At 25.8% G+C, this 11,174-nt stretch overlaps 3 protein-coding genes across 3 annotated transcripts; 1 reads left to right on the forward strand and 2 right to left on the reverse strand.

Moving 5' to 3' along the window:
• Window positions 1–1,150: 1,150 nt before the first annotated feature.
• On the forward strand, window positions 1,151–1,918 carry OCT59_020916 (uncharacterized protein; the record flags this gene model as incomplete). The annotated part of the gene is made up of 3 exons (XM_066149494.1): window positions 1,151–1,351; window positions 1,503–1,618; window positions 1,690–1,918. The coding sequence occupies 3 exons, from the start codon at window positions 1,151–1,153 to the stop codon at window positions 1,916–1,918; spliced, it is 546 nt and encodes a 181-aa protein (XP_065990393.1).
• A 4,046-nt stretch (window positions 1,919–5,964) lies between these two features.
• OCT59_020917 (uncharacterized protein) lies at window positions 5,965–7,212 on the reverse strand (the record flags this gene model as incomplete). The annotated part of the gene is made up of 3 exons (XM_066149495.1): window positions 5,965–6,095; window positions 6,321–6,858; window positions 6,928–7,212. The coding sequence occupies 3 exons, from the start codon at window positions 7,210–7,212 to the stop codon at window positions 5,965–5,967; spliced, it is 954 nt and encodes a 317-aa protein (XP_065990394.1).
• An 865-nt stretch (window positions 7,213–8,077) lies between these two features.
• Window positions 8,078–8,585, reverse strand: OCT59_020918 (uncharacterized protein; the record flags this gene model as incomplete). Its single annotated transcript, XM_066149496.1, has 3 exons — window positions 8,078–8,265; window positions 8,330–8,395; window positions 8,456–8,585. The coding sequence occupies 3 exons, from the start codon at window positions 8,583–8,585 to the stop codon at window positions 8,078–8,080; spliced, it is 384 nt and encodes a 127-aa protein (XP_065990395.1).
• Window positions 8,586–11,174: the final 2,589 nt, after the last annotated feature.

An 11,174-nucleotide genomic window follows, 5' to 3' on the forward strand; every position in this document is an offset into this window, starting at 1 on the left:
ACATATTGTGTAATATTTACGCAAAAATAAAATTAAAAAATTTTACGTATTACTCAAATTATATTGTATTACATTATATAACATCTATCAATTTATATAAAAAATAAAAAAAAAACGTGTTTAATACTGCAATATAAAATTTATTTTTTCATAAATAAAAAACTTTACGTGTTAACTTAAAAATTAATATATTTCGCAAAAAATATATTTTTGCAGCATAAAATTTTTTTTTTTCATAAAAATACATTACTCAATCAGTATATTTTGCAATATAAAATTTATTTCTTTATAAAAAAAATTTTAAATCAAAAGAAAAAAAAACCAATCTTTATTTGTTTCCTATCTCTTTTTTTACTCATTTACTCAATCAAATTTCATAATTCTCATAAATAAATGAATCAAATAAATTCATGTAAAAAAACCGGTGTAAAAAAAAAAAAATTTATTTTTTTCGCAACTTTTATTTGGCTGTTCCAATTTCCATAAAGGTATAAATGAATAATTACAAAAAGGCGTATATGATCAGATGGTGTGGCTATAATACAAATATTACATTAATCAAAATATAAATTATTTATGTATTATCTATATAAAAAAGGAAAAATTCGGATGATGTGGCTTAAATAATTACATATTACATAAATTAATTGTGCTTCTAAAAAAAAAATATTCCCAAAATAGGTTTTTTCCAGCGATCAGACTCCTTTATTTTATTATCAAAAAAAAAATTAGATCTTTCGTTATCAAATATCAAATAAAAATTTTTTTTAAAACAAAACGAAGAATGATTATTAAAAAAAATCCACTCTTATCATATTTTTTAAAAACTTTAACTTAATGAAAGAAATTCTAACATTAATTAATTAAAATATTATTTTTAATTCTTTTTTTTAATTTTTTTAAATTAATTTAAAATAAAAAAAAAATTCATGTCGTAATTAAAATAAAAAAAATTTCATGTCGTAAATTCATGCACACTTGCATTTTTTTTCTTCAAATTAAAACCCGATTATTACTTCATCTATTAATATAAATACTCTGATCTTTTTTTTCTTAAAAAAAACGTATATTTCTATTTTTCAAATATACAGTTTTATTCTTAAAAAAAAAAAATTTAACATATCTTTTCTACCACCTAGCTATATTTCTAATGCCAGCAAAGTTGAGTACGATATGCTACATTCATGATTCAACCCAGAGGTCGATGAAGGAATATAGCATAAAAGAAATAACTGTAATATCCAGACTGAGCGATGAAGACCCAACCAAAATCATATATCTAAAAATCAAAGTGTTTGTTCCATTGGATAAAGAAATTGAAACACACATTGAAGAATTTGAAAATGGTCAGGTAATTTACTTGAGAGGTAAATTTATTGCCTGCAATGGATGGTACATGGTATATTGGTATGTTATTGATTTTTTAGTTTAAAAAACAAAAAAATAATGAAATATAATAAAAATTAGCATCAAAATATTAAATTTGAAAATTGAATTAATAGGTGAACGCTACATCCATTAAACCTATGGCAAATCTTGATTTTAATGTGATGCCAGCTGCAGGGATAAACATAATGGTGACGGGTTTGACCACTCAAACTGCTAAAAATGTTGGATGGTGAATCTGTTTTTGACTTTCACGTGGAAGAAATCTTGGAGATATAGAACCACCAAAAGTTTATGCAAAAGTCTATCAGTCACGAAGGATTTTTGGTTAGAGATGAGACATAATTCAAATATTAATTATTTGGCCAATAAAACTAATTCTATCAATCAAACAATGAGGTCAACAATGGCAATTTTAGCAGGCCTACTCTATTATCAAGAATCCGTTGTAGATACTAGTACAAGTGAAGAAACTACACCTGGGAAACATATCTTGAAATTAGATGATATATCACTAATTTCTAGTAACTGACCTAATACATCTGCTCAATCTATTAATCTACCATGATTGAACCAAAAATCAACAAGTTCAAGGAACACACCTCGTACGCCAAGAGTATCTACACCATGTTCAAAAAGAGGTCGTGTTACACTTTCACAGCTATCACCCACCAGGAAGACTCAAGCCAATCACTAGCGTCTGCATTACAAGAAAACCCCCTTCCAACCATGACCCAAAACGAAACCTCTAGTGAAACTTAAATAATAACATTTATTATTCTCTTTTTCAATTTTTAAAATATATATATATATTTTTTTTTAACCAGACCATAAAAAAATCAATAATAAACAAAAAAAGCTATCAGAGGTCAAAATAATTATATAAAACTTATTTTCCTTTATTAATAAGATATACTTTCTATAATTCTGTTAATTTTTATTTTTTGTTTTATACTTTTTCTTATTTCATGAAATAATGTATTTACATATTTTCTTTACAATAAATTCCAATTAAAGCAAAAATACTATGATTTATATTTTAAGTATATCAAAAAAATCATATCTCACCAAAAAATTATTTATATTAAAAAAAGCTAAGAAACTTTTCACATACTATATATGCTGCCGATCATACTACTTTGATTCTTAAGATTTATACACACTAAAATACACACTAAAATTATACATGCTAAAATACTATTAATCAGACTTGAATCTTAAAATCAAGAAACAGAAAATTTCTTAATACTGAGATTCATTAGGTCGATCAATAAATTAAAAAGGAAAACTCATTTTCGATCTTTTTACAAACAAATTTCGTAATATTTATAAACAAAATGCATTGTAAAACAAGCAGATCGGATAAATTTCACTTAACTAAATATTTTTTCATAGCAATCACATGGTACGCTTATAGATCCTATATAATTATTTTCAGAAGCTCTCTTGCCTTGGATGGAAGTATATTCTCAACTGGTCAAGCTTATGTTGCACTTAATAGATGTTCTAACTGGAATAATGTTGATATATCACATCTTGATATGTCTGCTTTCATGGTTGATCCTGATGTAATCCTAGAATATCAACGATTGGAATCCATATCTAACACAAATCCCACCTATTTTCATAATATATTTATCTATTATTTACTAGTAAAAAAAAAATAAAACCAAAATACTTATTAGTGTACAAAATATATAAATCAATAAATCTACAATTGAATTTCTCAATTTTATTTTAATAATTTTATTACATTTATATTAAAATACAATACTTTAATAATCAGTATTCAATATATTACATAAATATACAGTAAAATTATTAATTATTTGAATAATTTGATTATTAAACAAACTGTTAAAAATAGAAACTTATTTTAATTGATTTGGGCAATAAGAAATTTCATAAATTTACTTATTTTATTATTTTAATATAAATACAAATATTATAATTTATCAAACACTTCTAATATTTATTATGAATTATAATTAAATCTATATTTACTTTAGTCAATTAACTATTTGAAATTATAACTGTTTGATTAATGTTATGTGTAATGTGTATGATTTCAATCAGATAACTCATGATACTGATCACACAATTATGTAACCATGGGTACTGGATAAAAGATTACTCGCTAGTTTTTTCCAAAAAAACTCTGATATGTGAAATTTTCTAAAAAATTTTTTATAGGGTCTGAATAGGAAAATTAAGCTTTTCTGTTTAGTTCTGAAAATAGCCTAATTTAGCAGTTAGCCCAATCTGGTAATTCCTTTCACAATTGAGTAGTCTATTTGCCTAACTGAGTTCAAAATTTGATTTTAATGTATCCATCAGGAGTTATATTTTTTGTAGAGTCTATAAATATCTATAATACTATATAAATTTATTATCTGTTATATAAATATTTTATAAATCTGTAATACATATGAATAATTTATTTATTTATTTATTATATAATCGTAGAAATATTATAAATATTCTGTATAAAATTAGCATAAATATAGAATTATTTAGGATTTTATAAAAAATCGCCATAGCGATGTGTTGCAAGTGTCACGTGACTTTACATATGTGAATAATTTGTCGCCCCGCATCACATCCTCTAGTTTTCCATTTTTATTATTTATTCTGAAGACGAATTTTTTCAGTGCAAAAAATACTATTTGTCACTCCCTATACATCACATGCTTAATTTCAGCCAAATTTTATAACGCTGGCCAAAATATCCTTTTTGGGAGCTTTAGGTAACGTTATACAATCCAAAAAAGGCAATTCTAGTTTTCAGCAAAATTCAAGTTTTTGTTACACAAAACTTCCAAAAAAGGTGATTTCTTTGACGATCTTTTAATTCCGGCCGGAATTATAAAATCACGTGACACTGGTGATGCATCGCCATTGTGATAAAAAATAAAACCCAATTATTTAAATATAAATTTATGAATAATTTATAAATAAATTTTATATAAATATTTCGTATAAAATTGCATGAATATAGATATACGTAATTTACAGTTAAATAAATATTGGGGGTCTTCACAAAACCCGTGATTGAGATTGGGATTGAGATTGGGATTGAGATCAGCTTGAAATTGAGATTAACGTTTCAATCTTGATTCACAAATTTTTGTGTTACATTAGATTAATGATTTACCGTTATGCTTTAAAAATTTTTTTTTCGTACTTTCTTTTAAAATTTTACATAAATTTTTATAATTACATATTATTTTCTCAGTAATGAACAGGGAATTTCAAATTTCAATTTGTATATTAATAATTATTATACTTATTAAATATAATGAATTTGAAGAAAATTTAATTGCTACTTATCAAACTGAACAAGAAGAAGAGGAAGAAAATTTTAACATTTTACCTTTAAACTTGCTATATTTACAACTTAATAGAATAGAAATTAATGAGTGCATCAATTTAAGAAGATTAAATAGATCAATATCTCAGTATTGGTTTAATGAAATATGTTTAAATATGCAAGATTTTGAATTTAAAAGACATTTTAGGTTAACCAGGTCTACATTTGAATGGTTATGCTGTGAAATAATACCACATTTAAGAAGAGAAATTACAGGACCTGGTATAGTTGGACTTGCATGGGAACAAAAGGTTGGTGCATCATTATGGTTTCTTGCTACTGGAGAATGTTTTAGGTCTATAGGTAATAGGTTTGGAATGGGAGAATCAACTTTTAGTTATGCATTAAGAGATTTTATTAATGTAATAGTTACAAAATTTCTAGCAGAAAAAATTGTTTTTCCAAATACAGAATCAGAAATTAATGAAATTACAAATGGATTCAAAGGTACTGGAAGAATTCCTAATGTTATTGGAGCTATTGATGGTAGTCATATACCAATTAAAGCACCTCATCTATTTCCTGTAGATTATTTTAATAGAAAAGGATTTTATTCAATTGTTTTACAAGCAGTAGTTGACCATAAAAAAAGTTTTTTAGATATATGTGTTGGTTGGCCAGGTTCTACACATGATAGTAGAATTTTAGTAAATTCTAATCTATATAATAAGTTTAATAATTTAGTAACAACTTTTAATAATAAATACATATTAGGTGATGGAGGATATCCGAATCTTAGTTGGTTAATAGTTCCTTATAAAGATATAGGTAGAGGATTAATTCAAAAACAAACATATTTCAATCGTAAACATTCACAAACAAGAATCAAAGTAGAACAAGCTTTTGGTTTATTAAAGGGTAGATGGAGATGTCTTCTTCATAGTTTAGAAGTTTCATTTGAAATAATACCACATATCATAACTACTTGTTGTATACTCCATAATATTTGTGAAGAAAGACGCGATTTTTTACCACCAGAAGAACAATATCATGATACAGGAACTGATGTAAATAGTGAAACAAATGTTAATGAAACATTAGAAGGTAATGCTATAAGAAATGCAATATGTGATTTATTATGGAATAATCATCAGAGGAGATATTTAAATACAATTGATAATTAAGTAATAAATCAATGAATTAAAAAAATTACAAACATATATTTTCCAATTTATTTCATAAAACATTTAAAAGAATTACATTATTTATTATTGGGTGCGTGAGCTATCATTTCTATCATTTTTATATTCAGAATCATCCAATTGTGCAAAAGATGGTAAAGATGTTTGTAAATTTCTTTGCAAGTACATGAAATTTGAAGAAAATTGAGGCAAATCATCTATAAATTGAATTAAAATTAAATTAATTAAATTAAAATTAGAATTGAATTTAATATAAAAAATCAGATTTTGATCGTAAAATAAAAATTTGAATTTGTACGTGACGCAAAAATCAAAATTTAAATGTGACGCAAAAATCAAGATTTGAATGCAACACAAACATTTGAATTTGAACGTGACATATAAATAAACTTAATATTACCATTGGAATTAATAATAAATACCTTGTAAATTTTTTTCTGATTGATTATTTGAATTTCCTTGAGAAGAACTCAAACATTCTGTAATATTATTTAATAAACCAAATAACATCATATCTGATTGATGTTTCATTGTAAGCAATTCTGACCTTTCCCTTTGATCTCTTTTTTCTTTTTCTTCTCTTCTTTTGTCAAATTCTATTTGCCTAATTTCTTGTTGCTCCATCCATTTTTGAATAGTATTTTCCAAAATAGCTCCATGATTTTTGGATTTTTTTCTGCTTTGATTATCTACATTAACATCAACTTCTTTATTTTCACGTTTATTTGTATATTTTCTACCAATTTTAGGGAATTCATATGTAATTTCTGTCTTGTTATTGTCTTCAAAATCTTCTTGCGCAAGATCAAAATTTTCTATTCTTGGTAAGGGTACGGAAGAATCAATACAAGATTTTGGATTTAATGTAGGCCTATCCTTATTCAAAATTGCCTCAATCTCTTCTTTATATTGAATAACAATGGGAGGTCCACCACTTTTTTTTGAAGCTGCAAGTTGCGACTTAAATAAAAAAAAATTTATTAATAAATTTAAATAATAAGTAAAGAAAATTTAATTTTAAATAAAAACCTTATAATTATCTACTAAATTCTTCCACTTGTTAGCAATTTGAACAACACTATAAGATTGTTCAAATTCAAAAGTCAAAAAAAAAGCTTCAGCATCTTTCCACAATTGAACACTCTCTGGATTAGATGTAGCACCACGTTTATACTTTAAATCTTCAAGCTTTTCTTTATGTTCAAGAAGAAAAGACAATAAAGCTTTAATAGCAGGTTCAGTCCATCTGACTCTTGAAGCTTTAATAGGTTTCTCAGTATTTTTATCTTTTTTATTTTCGTGGGTAGATTCCATTTTTTTTTATTAAAAAGATCACAAACTTTTAGTGTTTAAAAGAAAACGGTTTAAGGAAAATGACAAAAAAAAGTTCACGTTTTGCGATAGTTTCGCGTTCAAAAAGTATTTAAATAAAAAATATGCATACATTTTTTAAATTGAAAAAAAAAAATCAAGAAAATTTGCCAGGTTAACGAAGTTAATGCTAATCTTATTCTAATCTTACTTGATGAGTAAGATTGAAATTTCATATAAAATTTCAATCACGATCAGCTTGAGATTAAGCTTAATCTCAATCACGTTTTTTGTGAAACCAGATTAACCTCTAATCTCAATCATAATCTCAATCACGAATTTTGTGAAGACCCCCATTATATTGATATTTTATATGTCATTATATATTTTATATAAAATTTATGTAAGTTTATTTTAAAATATGTGTAAAACTACTAACACAATCTATAGCAAATTTTTATTAATATACATTTCTTGTTACTATGCATCATTTTTTCAAAATCGTAACATATTAAGGTAAATAAGCTTAATGTCATCAAAAAAAAAAATAATACAAGATATTTATTTGATACATTAAATACTATTTGACAATAAAGCTACTAGCCTACTACATTATAAAAAATCGTTGTAATAATTTATAGATTTTATATCATTACATGGTGGATATAGTGGTGGATGGTAGTAAGTGCACGTTATGGTTTAGTCAAATACCCTGGATTGGATCCAAATGGAAATCAATTTTGTATTTGTAATTATCGTGCTCCGCTGTATGATGTTGATGATTTGTAATTTAATTATTTTTTATGCGTAAGTTTAATAATTACAATAAACTATATTTAAGCTATAAACAATACATGTGTTATAATTATTAATTATGGCTATTAGGATTATTATTGAAAATAATAACAGAATTGATAAAAACTTTATCAGCTGTTAATTTCGAAACTAATTCTTCCAAATTTTGACTTTTATTTTCTTGAATTTCATTTAAATCTTTTAATGGCCTTCTTGTAACTTTAATATTACTGTTTGCCAAATTAATAACTTCACGATTATCTAGAAAAAGTTCAATTTTGTTAAATTGATTATCAAAAAATAGAATAAAATTTTAGAATATTACCATTAAGCAATGATTTTGCAACAACGAAATTGTCTGTTGATAAAGTTGATTGTTCCATTGATTTTTCTATAGAAGAAAATTAGAATGCAGGTCATTTATTAATGATTAAAAATTTCAAATTTTTACCTGATCGAATATTATTTTTATTAAAACCAAATGCTTCAACAAGGTTAAAAGCATTATTTCGTTGAATTTCAGTTTCTGGACGCTCATATCTAGCAAGCCCTTGCTCAGACTTATGTCGTGTACTTGCCATACATTCAGAATTTGAAAATCCTCATCGCTTTAATATTTGTACTAGCGTTTTCCGACCTGAATGGTTACTAATTTTGTGATCATCCACGTTAATTCCGGTTAAGGTAACAATTTTTTTCATAAAGGATTTAATTTCTTTTTCAGACACATGTTGCTTATGATACCATTGTCCATTAAATTCAACTGTATAATATGAAATAAAAAATAATAAAAATTTTGACATTAGATTTGTCAAAAAAAAAAAAAATTTTAATATTTACCTTCACTAATATTGCATGGCTTTAAATAAAAATGTGGATCAGCTTGGGTTGGACGTTTGGTAAAATAATTTTCATACATTTCAATGATACTAGGTATTTCGGGAATGTATAACTTATCACCTTGAGATTCAATATTATTGGCACCGCGTTGATTAGTTTTTGATTTGTAAATGATAACATCAAATCCACCATATTTGTCTTTTCTTCGTATAAAATTTTGAAGCTGCAAATTGAAATGTTCTCCTCCCCTTAACCCTAAAAAAATAGCATTAAAAAAAAAGATCCTATATAATAAACTGGCAGGATCATTGCCAGACATTGCTGGATGATCAAGAATCTGAAGAAGATCATCTTCAGTAAATCCATCAGCACCGTTACGCTCCCCACGACCTTGACTCACAAGACTCTTAACTTTACCATTCAAAATCTGCCATAATTTGTAATATTGATCTTTATCCATAATGTTGATAGGTTTTGAAAGGACAGACTTATTATTCAAATGTCTATTTATTGCAAACATGCAACTATTAACTGAAGAAACATGATATTCAGAACCATCTTTTTTTCTCATTGCATGAACAAATCTACAAAGCTGATCCTCTAATTCTTCTTTTGTATCAACTTCCTCAATCAATCCTTGATAATTAACATCTGTTCTAAATTTTTCCAAAGCTCGTATCCAATTTGAAGTTGAATAATCAGTATTTTTACATCGGCTACTATCAATAAGATTGCGAAGCTCATCATCAGTAGGCTTTTTATAAGTAAAGTTCACCTTTAATTTCTTACAAGGTCGTTTATCTTTGTTATCTTGCATCTTTAAAATATTAATAGAAAGGTTTTGTGTAAAAAAGAGAGTCAGAAATGGAGAGAAATGAAATTGGATAAAGAAAAAAAATGATAAAAGCTTAATTTATGAGTTTAATTTGAGTTTAATAAAAGTTTAAATAAAACATCATAATGTCACACGATAATATCATTATTGTGCTTGCGTTGATAAATATACAATTATTAATCGCTACAAGCACTATAATTTATAATTATATATCACGTTATATCACATAGATCACGTGATATACCGTAATCTTAAACTTTTTATTTGCGTGTCGTCATATTCAAAATTCCTATTTTGATTTTAGAAAAAAACTTAATTCCATATCTTTGAATCTATAAATAATTGCAGGTTGAAGAAGCTAATTTATTAATTTCGTAATTACTAGTTGTATATATATATATGGAAAATGTTCAGGGTCTAAAATTCCATCAATTTTGACATTAAATTGATTATTTTATTATTATAGAAAACAGACAAATATGAAAATACAATAAACAATAAAACCGATTAACCAAACACCTTTCTACGGGGTCCTCGGTCCCGCCATTTTAGATCATGTGATGCAAGACCGAAAGACTGCTAAGCGTATTTAAACCAATTTCATCACTAGTTTATTCATCCGAAAATATGAATACAGGTCTCTTAATAGAACTTCAATTATAATAATCATTTTTTTGGAGTTAAAGAGAATGGACATATTGAACTACCTTTTCAATATTTGAATTTTCTCCATTTTCTCCCATTAATAGGTGTTAAAATTTGTGAACTAGATCTTGATAAATATCTTCTTGAATTTAACTCAGGTTCTTTACTCCACATTTGAGCAGTGATAATGGATGCCACTTTATTATTCATTCCAGGATTTTCAGCCAAAACTTTACGTTGCACATGTTTACGATATATCATAAAACAATTTTTTTAGTGTGGAATATAACCGTTATTTTTACTTTTTCTTCAAGGACTTTGAGAAGTATTTTTATTATCAGAGGTCAGATTAGGGGCAATAAATTTAGGTGAAGTAGAACAATTATAAGAGGTAGAAGAAGTAACAGAACAAGTTGAAGAAAGTGGAATTGGACCGGAATCTGCAGAACTTGAAGAGTTATCGGGATTACCATCCTTTGATACTAAATAAACTTCGTATCATTTTGGGATATAATAAAGATCATATTCAGGTTTTTCTGTTCTGGCAGGAACTATCTGTCGAAGTTTTGATGTTGATGATGTTGTTGTAGAAGAGTTTTGTGTTTCCTGAACCGGTAAATGTAGACATGTTTATAATATATTTTTTTTTTTTACTCATTTTAATTTTAATTTGAAAATTTTTTTTTCGCTCACAGAGAAAAAAAACTGTATTTTTGTTTTGATAAATGTGACAGTTCAAAATCCGGACACTCATATAATTTTTGTTCAAGAGTATTGTATAAATTATCTGATGAAACCAGAAATATAGTTCATCAACAAGTTTTTGTGGACTTTGAAAATTTCTTACACA

Source organism: Rhizophagus irregularis, chromosome 3 (genome assembly GCF_026210795.1).
Source record: "Rhizophagus irregularis chromosome 3, complete sequence".
Lineage (NCBI taxonomy): Eukaryota > Fungi > Glomeromycota > Glomeromycetes > Glomerales > Glomeraceae > Rhizophagus > Rhizophagus irregularis.